The sequence below is a fragment of the Lissotriton helveticus genome, chromosome 3_1, assembly GCF_964261635.1.
Source record: "Lissotriton helveticus chromosome 3_1, aLisHel1.1, whole genome shotgun sequence".
NCBI lineage: Eukaryota > Metazoa > Chordata > Amphibia > Caudata > Salamandridae > Lissotriton > Lissotriton helveticus.
Window position 1 is genome coordinate 672526591 of NC_136061.1, and position 17087 is coordinate 672543677.

At 46.6% G+C, this 17087-nt stretch overlaps 1 protein-coding gene across 1 annotated transcript in view; it reads left to right on the forward strand.

Annotated features, from left to right (window-relative positions):
* ELOA (elongin A) overlaps positions 1 to 17087 on the forward strand; it is a 146632-nt gene that overhangs the window by 115429 nt on the left and 14116 nt on the right. The window contains exons 8-10 of the mRNA XM_078680807.1: positions 3784 to 3964; positions 5258 to 5369; positions 5604 to 5776. Of these exons, the coding sequence (XP_078536933.1) occupies positions 3784 to 3964; positions 5258 to 5369; positions 5604 to 5776 (466 nt within the window). The remainder of the gene's footprint in view (positions 1 to 3783; positions 3965 to 5257; positions 5370 to 5603; positions 5777 to 17087) is intronic.

The following is a 17087-nucleotide window of genomic DNA, read 5'->3' on the forward strand; positions in this document are numbered from 1 at the left end:
ATAAAGGAGGTACTAACATCACCAAAGATTCCCTGGTGGCTTTTTTGAATTGTCGTTGCCAGTAATTTGCGGAGTCCCACTAGTCTCTGGAATTAGTGTGTGTGTGTGTGTGTGTATGTGTGTGTATTTATGTATATATGTATATATATATATATATATATATATATATATATATATATATATATGTATATTCATGGGATTAATCATCGTTCTTAATACTTGCTGCAGTGAAGACGCCACTTTCACAGTTTCATTTAAATTTATAAAGTGCGGTCCTATTTGAGATCTATATGTGGACATAGAGGAAGGGCTTGCCATCCAAGTTAAATCCTTTGTTGGTGGAGCCATACCAACATGTACAATGTTAAGTTGGTTTCAAATGTTTAAAGGCTGGTGTTCAAAGTTGCATGCATACATTATCTCACCAATACTAGACATTATTCTAAGAAACCTAGAAATACCTGATCGTATTTGCCACATATTGATGAAAAATATGAAATCCTTCCTCACAATATTTACCATGAGTGGGCTACCACACATTCACCAGGGTGCCATTCTTAATTGGAGATAGGGCGCGCTCTCAGTTCTGCGCTTGTTACAACCATGCGTGTCTCTTCACAAACATGTATTAAAATAATCAAGTTGCCCCTCGCCTGGCGCTCATGATGTGTTGTGGAAATCTATGGCTCACCGCCACAGGAATTTGGCTCAAAGGCCATCATTCCTCAGGTTCAATAACCTCCAACCGTCATCCTTAGAATGAGCCATATTTCTATAAAAGCATCGGTTTTGGCAGCAGTCATTACAATTTTTTACCAAGTTCCCCCAAAGCTGCTGAACACTTCAGAGATGGGTGCAACGTGTGTGAGGGTGAACTGGCGTATAAATACAAAACTTCCCAAAAAAGCAGGTCAGGGACTCGAAGGGTCAATCAGACTTCATTTCTCCAGAAGGTAGACTCGGTTTTTGCAAACATGCCTTTCTCAATACTTGCTGCAGTGAAGATGCTACTTTCACAGTTTCACTTAAATTTATAGAGCTGTTCTCGCATTGGAAACTATATGTCAACATAGAGGAAAGGCTAGCTATCTGAGTTAAATCCTAAGTTTGCAGCTGCCATACCAGCATGTACACTGTTCAGTTGGCTCCAAATGGAGGCCAATGTGTAATGGCTGGTGTTCAAAGTTGTATAAATACAATAGTAGACATTATTCCAAGAAACACAGAAATACCTGATCGTATTTGCCACATGCTGATGAAAAACATCCTTCCTCACAATATTTATCCTGAATGGGCTGCCACACATTCACCAGGGTGCCGTCCCTAATGCAAATAGGACGCGCGCTCAGTTCCGCTCTCGTTACAACCATGCGTGCCTCTTCACTAAGATGTAGTTAAAATCATCAAGTTGCCCCTCACCTGCCGCCCATGATGTTTTGTTGAAATCTCTGCTTCCTCTATCCGGATCATTATTAATAGGCATCAATGCTTTTAAAAGATTTTCCTTATTTGTTGGTTCTCTTTACTGTAAGCTAGAATGAGTCTTATCTCCTCATCCTTCAATTCATTTTCATTGGTCTCCTTTTTAGTAATTAGTTTCTCCTCTCTTTCAATTTCACCCTGTCTATCCTTTCCGAATATCTTTGTGGTGGTAACCTGTCCGTTTGGAACGTTCCCAAGTCTACTGGCAGTTTTTACCCAAAGTCTTGGTTAGTGGAACAATTTTTTTTCAGTCTTGGCTATTCCACATAGGGACACTTCGCAGTAGAGGTTGTGGGTGAAAGCTGGAGCCATGTAATACTGAGTTGGTGGATGTCCCTTTTCTGTGTACTGAGGTCTCAAACTTGCAGTTTTCTACATAGATAGAAATATTTAAGAAGTTGATTAATGCATGATCGGGATATAGGAACTCCATTAAATCCAAATGTGTCAATTGCATACAGAAAGCCACCTTAGTTGAGGGACAAACTAATATAAAGTCACTTTGCAGAGAAACAAATGAAGATGTGGTTAGTTAATTCCAGGGTTGGCTTCAATAAGTGCTTTGCATGTAAAATAGGCAAAAATATGAAAGAAATTAATAATTAATTATTTAAGAAACCAATGCTAAAGCGTATAAGAGCTATTGAAAATAGAGATCTATCTTATGCTGGAGCAAAATATCTAATGGAATATCATGAAGGTGATACTTGGAAAATAATGGCATGCTATGATCGAACACATTGTCCAATCTGAAAGAGGGGGTGATATGATCCGATTGCTAAGACAAAGAATGTCTTGGTACATCATAAGACTACAAACCAAACAATGATGAATAGTTGCATATTCATTTGGAATTGGACTTTAAACATCAGAATAAAAATGCTTTGTGAAGGAACAATAAACTTTTCTCCATCTAATCAATGTAGACCCAGATTGGCCAAAAAGAAGGTCACAAATTGATATGAATAACTAATACCTCACTCATTGATGAGAAGCAGGAAAAGATTGAGGACTAACTCAATGTGTGGTGGGCAATAATTGTGAGACCCAGGCCATCTCACAACATAGAAATGGAGTAAATCGATGAACAAGTCCTGTCATAAAAACTACCACACAACCTCACTAAGAGTGAGGCACCTTCATGAGAACTCACTTATGTGATACTACACTATGGTTCATTGTATTTATTTTGCTTTGGAATTGTTAACATTAGTAATGTCATGACTGCCGCAGTTCCCAAAATGCTTCATTATGAGCAGGACGGGTATAAATGTTGAAATTAAGAAAGGATTACCGAGATGTGATGCTGAATAAATAAGAAATTGAAAGCCTTTCGGGTGCCGCTGACTTTTGGAAGAGTAATATTGCAAAGGAGGTCTGGCCCTTTTAACAGCTAGCACCAGCAGCCTAAGTGCGCAGCACTGCAGACTGTTTGTGAAGTATATAAGACCTTTCAAAGTCTCTTACCGACAACTGCTGCTTGTGCCGCCCTTTCAATCCATTCAACCAAGGGCTGAAGGTTTTGATCCTTGGAAGTATAAATATATTTAATAATTAAAAATAAATTTGGTTTATTTAACATTTCCAATGGAGTTCTATTTTAAGTCACTGCCTCTTACTATTTTCTGTGGGAGCATGTTGTTGTACCAGTGGCTGCCCATGTGTGGTGCTGTACTCACTGCCGGTCTAAGCTGGAGTACGTTTCTGACTATTTGGGTCCTTTTGGCTATATTTTATTTAAAAGTGCTGCTTGTGAATAGTGAGGGGGTACTCTTTTTGTGGGTGGGTGCTTGTCCCTCTCTAAACAGCTTTTTAACCCCTCCTTATTTCTTCCTAAACCCCTTCCATTTGTATATAGTATTCCACCTTTTCAAGCCACCGATCTCCCTCACATTTACTACGAAAGCTTAAGCGAAGATGTGTGGAGATCCCGCATAGAAAGGCGAAGGTAGAGACCTGTACACGTAGGTTAGCGAATAGTTCAATTGTATTTGTACTTTGTACTAAACTTATTACGGAATGCAGTTTGTCTTTAGGCCCACTTGTGGGATTTTTGGTCAGGGCTATTGAAGGGAAATAAACAGCAAACTCTACTTCACTCTTTGCTCCCTTTCCTTCCCTCAATTGCCTATGTTTCCTTTGACCCCACACTCGATCTGTTCTTTCTTCAATCAACATTTTTGGTTTATCTGATGTTTTCTCCTACACCCCACACCTAACTCCTTTCAAGACCTCCTTCTCTCCCCTCACTGTACTGAATCCCTCCCTTTAGTCCAAAACGGAAGTTCTCTTCTGCCTTAGGTTCTGATAGAAGACACGGACAGGCTGTGGATGGGTCACTGTCAGCGAGACTTCAAGAAGGAGCAGGCTGAAGAGTTTGAGTCCTGGCGGGAGATGTACCTCCGCCTGCATGATGCGCGGGAGCAGAAGCTGGCCATGCTCACACAAAATATTCGTTCTGCTCATGCAAACCGGCCAAAAGGTGAGGAAGCGATGATGAGGACCCTTTCTTGAATATGCCTGGATTCCTAAGGAAAGGGGTGGAGGTGTTAGGGTGGTGAGGGGGCGTGGGGGATGCACAAATGTTATTAAAGGAGTAACAAGCAATTCAGGGGCAGATTTCTCAGGAATGGCACCTAGGATCTGGAATGCGCTCCCGCCTGAAACTAGGCGTATCCCCTCCGCTGCACTCTTCAAGAAAGAGGTGAAAACCATCCTTCTGGCCAAGATCTCCTGAACCTTATAGGTGCTGGATCAGAGACTCTGCATCGCCTTGTATCAATGCTCACCTTGTCACTACAGTCACACTGTCACTCTGGCACTATACCTCTACTTGATGGTGACACTACTACGCTACCCTCTCCTACCGACCAATATATGAGACACATTGGGTCACTGACTCACCCTCCCGATGCCCCCATTCAGTGCGCTCTCTACACTAAACACTGGTGTAAGCCTTCCACACACTCAAGGTGCACCTGAACACCTCTGCTATGGGATCATTGATTTGTTCCATTATACTACCTGTTTACCTGACTGTATATTGATATATGTTATGTATTTTATTATTATCTGTGCATGTTAGTGATTACTACATTGCTCCCATTACCTCTGTTCATTCCTACTGCCCCTACCCTGTCATTGTGAAGCGCTCTGATATCCGTAAGGATCTTGTTCGCGCTATATAAAACTTTGAATAAATAAATAAATAAAATTTCTTTCCCACCACCTGTTACAAGAAGTTTTTCTGGAATAGTGCGATTCCATTACTCCTTTGGGTCCATGGCACAGCTTCAGCTTGAGGCCTTTGTCACATCTTTGTCTTTGAGGAGCCTGGCACAGGTCTGTTTATAGGGCAGGGGAGGCTAGCACAGCTCTCTTTTGGGGGACTGGGATGGCACAGTTTCTTCAGTGAGACTGTGCCATTACTTCCATTTTGGGACCTTGCTACAACCTTCCTCTTTTGAAAGGTCCCTCGCAAATCTCCTTCTTTGGGAGACCTGGTTTGATTACAATAGTGAGTTGAAAGTGAGATTGAATGGCATGGGTTCTTGTATAGGGAACATCCCTGTCACTTCCCCACTCTCTTCCCCCTCCATATTAGCCTCTCTTGAGCTAGCTAAGCAATCAAGACAATGTGCAGCTCCAGAGTTATTACTGTTGCATTAAGGTGACTTTCTGCCTCACGGTTTTCAGTCTGGTGGAATGTTATGAGCCATCTGTAGCATGTTCGAAGAAGTCACAGGTTCATAAGTGCTATTATTTGTTCACGCAGGACGCCAGGCCAAAATGGCATTTGTCAATGTGGAAGCAAAGCCCCCAAGAGACGTGCGGAGAAGACAAGAAAAGTTTGGAACAGGAGGGGCTGTTGTGAAGGATAAGATCAGGTGTGAGATGAGATGCTGCATTCTGTCTCAATCCTAAGCTTTTGTATTTTGGCAGCTCTGGTTATGGTGCATGTCTTGAGCCCCCTTCTTATCTACCTGTAACAGCCACTGCCCTCTTTCTGTAGCACCTCACCTATGTATCCCCTCCAATGAATGGTCTCTCCTTTTTAGCTTTTTCTCCAACACTTTTTTTTCCTCAAAATTTTTTTTCTCACGATCTTTTTCCCATCATAGGATAAAGCCAGCGCCCTTCACCCTTGTGCGCAGCACCATTGCTCCCCCTGAAGAAAGCTATACAGAAGAACCAAGATCTTATGATGGTCCCAGCACCAGTAGTGCCTACTCCAGCACCTCAATGGGCACTGCATCCCCTCCAATGAGTGACCCCCGAAGGCCACTTGTAAAAAGTAAGTTGTTCCAGAGCACAGTGTTTATTTTACATCTGGCAATTAACTGATTAGCAGTTTTGTTGTGTGGACCTATTGCAGATTCACCGTCTTGCATACTTTCCTCTCTTTGGGGTTGGAAATCCAGTTACTCTATTGCCAACAGGCACGTGTATGTATGTATGTATGTATATGATATTTTTATAGCGCAAGCCCAGATAGAAGGCAGCTGAGTGGTGTACTTCGCCAAAAACAAGCATAAAGTGTACGAGTAATAAGAAAAGAAGCTGGGTTTTGCAGCGTGAATCTTTCTGGATTCACTATGCTGTGCATTATTCCGCGGTCTTGTGGTTGGGTCCGGATTCGTAGTCTTTTCTTTGTTTTTTTTTTTTCTTTTCTTAGCCCAGGTGGGCGTCGGCGTCACACCCCCATGGGTGTATTTCCGGTGACGTCGGCATGCTTCCTGCGGAAGCTCCCACTCTTGGGCGCCATCTTCAGATTCTTTTTTTCCGCGGTCGGGTCTGGATCGTTCCCGTTTGGGCTCCAGACATTTTTGGAGAAAGAAGAAAGAAAATACAGAAAAGACGAGGAGAAGTCATCTGAAGACTCCAGGGGACTTCACCGACGAAAAACAAGCAAGGATAAGGCGTTTTCCATCGAGATCTTCGACGACCGTCGACGAACACGCGACCAGAGAGGCCCTGGACGCTCGAGGATGGACAACACGCCGTTCAAGTTCTGCCGTAACTGCCACCACAAGTACGCGCAGAAGGACCAGCACCCGGTATGCAACCTTTGCCTACCGGTGGACCACGAAAGCGGAGACTGCAACGCCTGTTCCGCCTTCACCCCGAAGACCCTTCGTGTGAGAGAGAGGCAGAGGGTAGCACACGCCGCCCTGCAGGGGAAGGCCCCGACTCCGTCACTCTACGAGCTGGGGATGTCCTCCGAGGAAGAAGACAACGCTGCCGCCGAAGACGACAGCTACACGGTCGTAGAGACCGATTACACGAAGACTTCTGACAAGGTAGGAGACTCTTCGGCCCCCAAGAACCCGAGAGACTCTGAGTCTAGAAAAATCGAGGGCAAGACCCCGAAAGCGCCGACGCCAAAAAAGGCGGCGTCCGCGACTACTCCCAGGCCCAGCGGATCCTCCGAGAAGGAGTCCCCGGCGCCGAGAGCTGCTGATCAGCAGAAAACGTCGAAAATCGTCCCCGAAAAGGATCGATCGACGAGGGAGAAAGACCCGAAACTGACGACGACGACCAGAGACCCGAAATCCGGTTCGACGTCGAAAACTTCGACTCCGAGAGGCACGGCGACAAGCCATCCGTCGAAGAGAGCGGCCGACCCATCCGACGCGGAACACGCGGCCGAGATGGAAAAGAAAAGAAGGCGCCTCGAGGCAGAAATGGAGAACATCATGCAGCGGAAGAAAGATTTCGACGCAAAGATGAAAGCCTTCACGATCCCTCACAAGACCAAGCCACCAGTGATGGAGGCGGTCGAGGAGGAAGAAGAGATCGCCGAAGTCACCGAGCAAGACCAGGACGTCGAGGTGATCGACGACCAGGAGGAGTACGAGAATCCCTACGAAAGTTACAGCTATGGGGAGGAAGAAGAGGGCAGGACAGACACAGAGTCGGCACCCTCTGACCTTCAGGAGGTAGATTACATCGATGTCGACACCGACAGCCCGGAGGAGGTGGTCGACACCTACCCCTCGAGGCCCTCGCCGCCGGACGACATCGGGGCCTACAACTCGGTGATACAATCTGCCGCAGCAGCTTTCAAGCTCAAGCTCGACGAAGAGAAGCAGAAAGTAGACTTCCTTCTAGAAACATTACTCCCAACACAAACGAGGAGCCAGTTCCTTCCAATGCTCGAGAGCGTCTTGGCTCAGGGGAAGGAAGCTTTCAGGGAGCCCGCAACATGCAAGGCAGTAACTCCCAGAACTGAGAAGAAGTACAAGCATGCCACAAAGGACCCGGCCTACATTCAGGGCACGGTCTCCGCAGACTCCATTATCACGGCCACAGCAAGGAGGAGGGCTAACGTACCCACTACCTCGGGCCCACCACCGGATAAGGAGAGCAAAAGGATGGATCTGGTGGGCAGAAGGATCGAACGGAATGCCGCGACCCACTGGCGCATGGCTAATTCCAACGCCCTGATAAACAGGCACATGTACCAAATCATGGAGGGACTGGGGCAGTTGGTGAAGGACTTGCCCCAGGATGCCAGGCAGAAAGCCGAAAAGCTGATTGAAGAGGGGAAGAATGCGGCAAATTCTTGCCTTAAGACGGCCCTGGATGGGGCAGACACCGCCAGCAGGCTCATGATGATGGGCGTCACGGAAAGGAGGCACGCCTGGCTCAGGATATCCGGTTTCAAACCGGAGGTGCAACACAGCATCCTGAACACACCGTTCAACGGCAGCACGCTTTTCGGACCAACAGTTGATGAACAACTCAGCCAACTGAAGAAAGATAACGAAACAGCAAGATCCATGGGGGCATTGCAGTTCAGAGGGAACAAGAGGGGCACCCCGTCACGGAGGCCCGGCGGGAGAGGCGGAAACCAGCCAGGTACATCACACCAGGCTTTCCAGCAAACGCACCAGGCAGACTCGCAGACTCAGCAGGGTCATCAGAAGCAGCCCTGGCAGTACCAACAAAGAGGCCAGTCCTTTCGAGGGAGAAATGGACGGGGGCAAAATAGAAGAGGGAGCCAGCAGCCCACCTCCAAGTGACTTCAAAAAACTCCGTGTGCCCGCCCGCAAAAAAGAACCCAGGGGGGCAGCACGTACAGATGGGTCAAGACAAACTAGACACCTACGACCACAGGACACCAGTGGGAGGAAGATTAAGATACCACCTCCAGGAGTGGAGAGAAATCACATCAGACAAATGGATCCTCAACATTATCCAATTCGGATACTGCATAGAGTTGGAGGGGAGGCCAACAAGCAAAAAACCAAAAAGAAAGCCACTAGCAGGCAAGCAGCTACAGTGCCTTCAGGAAGAAGCAAAAGAACTCCTGCAGAAGCAGGCCATAGAACGGGTACCCTTCAAGGAAAGAAACACAGGAGTATACTCAACGTACTTCCTGGTACCAAAAGTAGACGAGACAATGAGACCCATTCTCGATTTAAGGTTCATGAACAAATTCATAAGAACGCAAAAATTCAAAATGACCTCCCTGCAAGAGGTGCTCCCACAATTGCAGATCGGGGACTTCATGGTCACTATAGACCTCAAAGACGCATACCTGCACATCCCAATGAACAGAATGCACAAACACATGCTCAGGTTCACCGTCGGAGAAAGCCACTACCAGTTCACGACACTGGCCTTCGGTCTGAAATCGGCACCAAGAGTTTTCACAAAGTGCCTCGCAGCAGTCGCAGCGCACCTAAGAAGGCAAGGGATACACGTATACCCTTACCTGGACGACTGGCTGGTGAAAGCAAACTCATACCACAAATGCAAGCTGCACGCACATACAGTGACCAGCACGCTCATAAACCTGGGGTTCTCCATCCATTGGAAGAAATCATCAATGGAGCCAGAACAAGTGAAGATCTTCCTGGGAGCACAGATCAACACCTTACAGGGCAAGGTGTTCCCCAGCGAGAAGAGGGCGAGGGTGCTGGTGAAGGAAACTCGCCTCTACCGGAAGGGACAAGCTCGGACAGTGAGGGCTGCGAGCAAGATCATGGGGATGATGGCATCATGCATCCACCTGGTACCGAATGTACGACTCCACATGAGACCCATTCAAGAATGGCTACAGGAGCAATGGTCACAAGCTACAGGCAGTTGGGAGGATCTAGTGGTTGTAACGCACGAAGTGCAGAAGGAGATGACATGGTGGACCATGGAGAACATAGCAAGGGGAAAGCCTCTAACGCCCCCAACGCCAACAGTGACCATCACCACAGACGCATCCCTGAAGGGATGGGGCGCTCACATGGAGGAGCTCAAGGTGAGAGGACTGTGGACACCGACGGATGCCACAAAACACATCAATTACTTAGAATTGAAGACAATCTTCCTTGCACTGAAAGCCTTCCAGACAAGACTGTACAATCACAAGGTGTTGATACAAACAGACAATACCACTGCGATGTTCTACATCAACAAGCAGGGGGGCACCCAGTCAGCCCCGCTTTCAACGCTAGCACAGGAGATATGGAGGTGGGCAATCCCTCTCAAGATAGACCTGCTGGCCATAAACCTGCCAGGGAAGGACAACATACAAGCAGATTGGCTCAGCAGGCAGACTTCAGCATCCCACGAGTGGGAGCTCAATGCTCAGGAGACAAGGCACCTATTCGACAGATGGGGAACTCCATCGGTGGACCTGTTTGCCACACGCCAGAATGCAAAATGCCGAAACTTCGCATCCAGGCAGCCCGAGGAGGGGTCACTGGGGAATGCCCTATGGATAGATTGGTCAGGGACATTTGCCTACGCCTTTCCCCCGATACCACTGATGCACAGAGTACTGAGCAAGTGCAGAGCGAGCAACATGACACTGATACTGGTCGCACCACAGTGGGCGAGGCAGACATGGTACTCGCAGATCATGGAGATGACACAGTGTGCACCCCACAGATTCAGCAGGAGGAAAGACTTACTCTCCATGCAGAACGGAGAGGTGCTGCACCCAGAGCCAGAGAGCATGAGCCTAGTAGCGTGGCTCCTGAGGACATAGAGTTCGCACATTTAAGGTTGCCAGAAAGTACACTGAAGGTCCTGCGGGAGGCAAGAAGGCCTAGCACTCGGAAGTGCTATGTTGCCAAATGGAAGAGGTTCACAATATGGTGTAGACAAGAAAGACTTCACAATAAAATGAAGAGGGACTCCACAGTGCTAAAGTACCTGACGCACTTGCTAGAGAAGAACCTTAGCTCATCCTCCTTGAGGGTTCACTTAGCAGCAATAGTCGCCTACACAAGGGGTGAAACGTGCAGGAGTTTCTTCACATCACAGGTGGTGAAGAGATTCCTAGAAGGGGCGAAAAGGATCGCACCGCCCAAGCGGGTGCCGCCACCTGCATGGAACTTGAACATAGTCCTAACGGAACTCATGAAAGAGCCCTTTGAACCGCTCCACAAGGCGTCCTTAAAGATGCTGACTATGAAAACAGCTTTTCTGGTTGCAATAACGTCCCTACGCAGAGTAAGCGAGCTTCAGGCTCTGACGCTACAAGAACCCTACATACAAATACACAATGATAGGGTTGTGATGAGGACTGACCCAAACTTCATGCCGAAGGTGGTATCTAAATTCCACATGAACCAGTCTATACAGATACCGAGTTTTTTCCAAAAACCAACAACTGCCGCTGAGCGAGCTCTGCACACCCTGGACGCCAGAAGGGCAGTCATGCACTACATCGAAAGGACGAAGGGACACAGGAAAACAAAACAGTTCTTTGTGTCATTTGCCAACAGTTACATGGGAAAAGCAGTAACCAAAAAGACAATTGCACGATGGATCGCACAGACAATCCAACTCTGCCACAAGCGTGCAGGACAAGAGCTAGCAGAGGGGGACACGTGCCCACTCCACTAGGAAAAAGGGCGCTACAATAGCCTTCCTGGCTAACACACCCATACAAGACATATGCCTGGCGGCAACATGGGCTTCGGTGCACACGTTCACGAAGCACTACTGTGTGGACATACAGATGAACAAGGAAGCTCAAGTTGGACAGAAGGTGCAACAGCACATATTCAATACCCAACGCTCATCTTCCACCCAACCGCCACAGAAATGAGAAACCGCTACGAAATCTATGCACAGCATAGTGAATCCAGAAAGATTCACGCTGCAAAACGAATAGTTTTCTTACCTGTCGGTGTAGTTTTGCAGCTTGAAGATCTTTCTGGATTCACTAGCGAACCCACCCACCTCCGCCAGAAAGATGAGGCTGGAGAGAGAAGAGGTGGTTAACAAAAGAAAGGTTTAAAAAAAAAAAAAAAAAAAAGTACAAAGCGGTAAAATACCAACTAAATAGAACATTGCCATTACTTCGGAAACGAAAAGAAACACGGAAAAAAAGAACCCGAAGATGGCGCCCAAGAGTGGGAGCTTCCGCAGGAAGCATGCCGACGTCACCGGAAATACACCCATGGGGGTGTGACGCCGACGCCCACCTGGGCTAAGAAAAAAAAAAAAAAAAAACCAAAGAAAAGACTACGAATCCGGACCCAACCACAAGACCGCGGAATAATGCACAGCATAGTGAATCCAGAAAGATCTTCAAGCTGCAAAACTACACCGACAGGTAAGAAAACTATTCGTTGTGGACAATTAATTCACGGTGATGAGGTGTTCTGTAAGGAGTTGAGACTTCAACTCTACTAATTGGAGCAGTGGTGTGGCGATTAGGGATGTTGTTGATACACATCATGGGTGCATGATGGAAAACACCAACTTGTTTTTTTTTCGTTTTTTCAATTTTGTGAACTAAAGGAGTGCCAAGAATCACCAGCGAGGGGGGACTTGTCTGCATGATAAGTAGGGATGCTGGGTGTGATGGAATACCTTCAGGCTAGTGGGCCCTACAGACCGTGGAATAGTTATACTGAATGGAATTTGCAAGGAAACTGTCCAGACATAAATCCAAACAGTTACATGTCAAACAAAACTATTTGCAGCTTCTTTTATCTTATTTGCTTCCCTTAAATAAAGACATTTGGGATCATAAAGTCAGTACTAGACTTACACTCTCTCCACCACCGTATCAGAACTAACATTTCAAGAGCTCCTCCGGTAGGTAGGAGTGGAATTCCCTACAGTCATCCCTACGAAGTTTAGATGGGGTAATTTTACATAGAAGAGAAATTACAGGTTGCTAAAGCAATGGTCCGTCATTCGCAAAACTTAATTTAGGGATTACAATAGTGCCCAAAACAAAGAATTGCACACATATTTAACATAAGGCGATGGATTGCAGGGGGCAATTATAGAGACCTTGATGTTTTCCTTTTTTTCTGTATATCACAAGTGAGCAGGGGAGGCAGTCTCAGAGGAAAGGGGGGTTGTTTCAAAGATTTGGTTGTAGAAGTTCTGTCTTCACTTTCGTCTCCAAGTGGATCTTAAATCTCTTTTTCGTTTTTTCAATTTTGTGAACTAAAGGAGTGCCAAGAATCACCAGCGAGGGGGGACTTGTCTGCATGATAAGTAGGGATGCTGGGTGTGATGGAATAACTTCAGGCTAGTGGGCCCTACAGACCGTGGAATAGTTATACTGAATGGAATTTGCAAGGAAACTGTCCAGACATAAATCCAAACAGTTACATGTCAAACAAAACTATTTGCAGCTTCTTTTATCGTATTTGCTTCCCTTAAATAAAGACATTTGGGATCATAAAGTCAGTACTAGACGTACACTCTCTCCACCACCGTATCAGAACTAACATTTCAAGATCTCCTCCGGTAGGTAGGAGTGGAATTCCCTACAGTCATCCCTACGAAGTTTAGATGGGGTAATTTTACATAGAAGAGAAATTACAGGTTGCTAAAGCAATGGTCCGTCATTCGCAAAACTTAATTTAGGGATTACAATAGTGCCCAAAACAAAGAATTGCACACATATTTAACATAAGGCGATGGATTGGAGGGGGCAATTATAGAGACCTTGATGTTTTCCTTTTTTTCTGTATATCACAAGTGAGCAGGGGAGGCAGTCTCAGAGGAAAGGGGGGTTGTTTCAAAGATTTGGTTGTAGAAGTTCTGTCTTCACTTTCGTCTCCAAGTGGATCTTAAATCTCTTGTTGGAGCTCTGTGTGACATGGATGTGGTCAAGTTTTTCAATAGGGAAGTCTGGTTTATTGGTGTGAGTAGTTTAGTCTATGATCCAGATGGACAGGAACATGATGCTAGGTGGAAGTGGTTACCCTTGGATTGTAGGAGGTGACGTCATTTGATTTGCATGGTCCATTAGTTAGGAGCGTGGACTAGAGATGGATGAGGGCAGATTTCAGGAGTCTAGTGTGAAGAGATGAGCGTTTGTGATCTGAACCTTAAGATGCAAGTAAATTGAGGTTCAACTGATTCCAGGTCCCTATTGGCTTAATTTTTTTTTTTTTTTAAATTTTGAAAAACCTTTATTGAAGCATCTGCACACAGAATACATGCCGGTCACATTATGGTACAAAGTATAATGAAGTCGCACAGCATTGGGAAAATCAAAACTGCTCAGAGAACATCCTAAACTCCTCCCCAGCCCCCCTCTCCAAATGCATAGTGCATGACTGGACTAAGCTCTGTACATATCTGAGCACTGTGTTATCAAGGACTTTGCGCCTTCCCTGCCATCCTCAATGTGAGGCTTACTGTAATGTCAGGCGAGAGTTTGCATGACCCACATCTGCCTCTGAACACCGCCCAGTCATGAACCAACTCAGTTTGTACTCACACCTCACAGCTCTGTGGTCTCTCAGCGTGGTCATCCCAGATGTCTCCCCCAGTTCAAGGGCCACTCCAGCTTATCCTTTCTCCCCAGCCTCCTGTGTACCTTCGTTGTCTGTGTGTTGTGTAAGGAGATATGACACCAAGGGCCCCCAGATGTCTTTGGGATGGGATTTGATGGGGAGCTGTTCCGCATAGTTATGTAAGTGTTCCTGCCAAGTGGACAAGTCTCTTATCCATTCTTTAAAGTTGGGGGCTCGCCCTCGTCCCCATTTACATGCCACCTTCCGTTTGGCTATCAGCAGCCCCATTGCAAGGTATTTCTTGTGTACAGTCTGTACCGTGTGTGTCAGTCCCAAGAGGCCTATAATTGGGGACGCTGTAATCTGTACACCCAACATCTCGGACATCCCTTTAAAGACATTTATCCAGTAAGCTTCCACCCTGGGGCACTGCCATGCCAAGTGAATGAAGTCTGCCCCTTCCCTGCCGCACCGATCGCATCGATCATGCTCGCGTAGCCGGAAGCGGTGTAGTTTGACTTTAGTGTGATACAGACGATGGAGGAATTTGTAGTGTATTAGCTGCAAGCGGCTGTTGCCAGTGACCGCCTCCTTCTGCAGACAACTCCGCTCCCATTGGTCATCGGTTCCTCCAAGTCCTTGTCCCATTACACCCTCGCACGCACCTTAATGGGAACGCTTCTAACTTGTTTATACAGCAGGGAGATGACGTGTGTGGGTACATCAGCCTGTAGTAGCGTGTGAAGTGGTATGAATATGTCCGGTTCCTCCGGGAATGTTTGGGTAATCGCTCTGATGTTCTGCCTAAGGCGGGTATACAGAAACATGTCCATGCTAGTGGGTGTGCGTCCTCCGAAAAACTGCTCAGCAGTGCGGAATTGGCCCTCTGTGTATAGGTCACCCCATGTGTTGTACTTCAGCGTGCGAAGCATTCTGCAGCCCAGTCCTTCGCACGTGACCTGCAACAGTGGACTGCTTTGCAGTGCCAATCTAGGGTAATGCATAAGGGGAGTCTCCATCTTGCGCGCTATCCATTTCCAGGCCATCCCAGTGCAGTCTACCGTGGATGGGTCCCTACCACATTCTTTTATCTGTGTATATAAGTACCCCTCAGGGGGGACTGGGGCCATATAGCCATCTTCTACTGCCAGGTGCGCCATGAATGGAGGTGGATGCAGCCAATACACAGCAAAATAATACTGCTCGAAGTTGGGGACATCGTATCCACCCTGATAAGGCAACATGAGGGTCGCTAAAGTCCACCAAGCCTGCTTCCCACTCCAGATAAGTCTAAGTAACTGTGTGTTGAGGGTACGGAAAAAGAAGCTGCCTGGGTGGTACTGTATGTTGATAAATAAATAAATTTAGGGAAGATCGTCATTTTGATAAGAGATATCCGACCTGCCATCGAAAGGGGTAGCTTCAAGCAGTGGGTGATGCTGTCAGTGACTTTGTCGATGGCTCTACCATAGTTTCTGCGCATTAGCTCTTCCTTGTTCCTGGTAACGTGTATGCCCAAGTATTTAAAATCCTCTGCCTACCACTGTAGCGGGTAATCTAGCTGGTGTTGTTCCGTCTTCCCGGTCAATGGGAATACAGCTGATTTAGCCCAGTTAATCTGAACCCCCGAAATGGCGCCAAACTTCGTAATTTCCCTCAGCACTGGGTTGATATTTTCTTGGGGCTTATGTACATACATCGTTATGTCATCCGCGTAAAGGGATATTAACAATTGCCTAGTGGGGTATACCAGGGCCCTGTGTTGGTGGGCTGTCTTATTTTCGCCGCTAGGGGCACAATTGCCAGCGCAAAAAGGACGGGCGACGGTGGGCACCCCTGTCTCGTGCCTCTAGAGATGGGGAAGCCCTCAGACCTAGTCCCGTTCAGCAGCACTGAGGCACGTGAATTGGAGTATAGCAGTTTCACCCAGTTAAGAAAAGAATGCGGCATGCCCATGTAACTAAGGGTACCAATAAGGTAATCCCATTCGAGAGAGTCTAAAGCTTTGGTGGCGTCGAGAAAGACTGCCACCGCAGCACTATTCGGATCAATGTCTTGCATCACGGACAGCAGGGTTGTAAGATTATGGGCAGTTGCCCTATTGGGAACAAAAGTACTATGTCCAAAAGTTATTTTCTATTCGAAAATGCCTTTAAATCTGCATGTTTTTAACTTAAATAATTGGGAGAAGTATTCATTTTCACATTGGATTCGGACACATTGAATGTAAAATTTTAAAATAATACCCAAAATAAAGAAAAAAAGAGATTTGTTAGTTACCACACTTCAAATGTTGTACTTGGTCAAATATTACAAATTTATTTACAAATTCTACAAGATAGTTTTTAAATGTAAACGGCGCAAGTGCAGGAAGGAAAAGGGTGCTCAAGTGATTGAGAAAAGGAAAGGAATATGCAATATATTACAGTGATCAGAACAACATTGGAAAGTCTTCCACTATTCAAAAAAGAAGAAAGCCTGTCCACACAATTTAAAAGAGGACTTATTGGACGGTGTAGGTACAGGTACATAAATTGGAGGGCGTCGACGTTTCGACCCTAACGCTCTAGGGCTGTTTGGGGCCTCGGCTGCGGGTCTTCATCAGGACTGGGGTTGAGGGGAAAAGGGGCTTGGCCGTGTTCAGGCCCGTACACAGTTTCGGGACACCAGTGATGCTGGTGCTGGGGCAAGGTCCCGGCTTCCAATGAATGATTCACCTAGTTAATGGTAGGCGGTCACTTAGCTTGCAAGGTGGGTCTTGGAATTAAATGCCACTATATAGGTCGAAGGAAGATGTCCAACCGGTGCCCCCGCGGGCAACTCGGTGGAAGGCAAAGTGAATTAGCCAAGGGTCACTTCTATCAGTTTGTAATTAGCCCAATG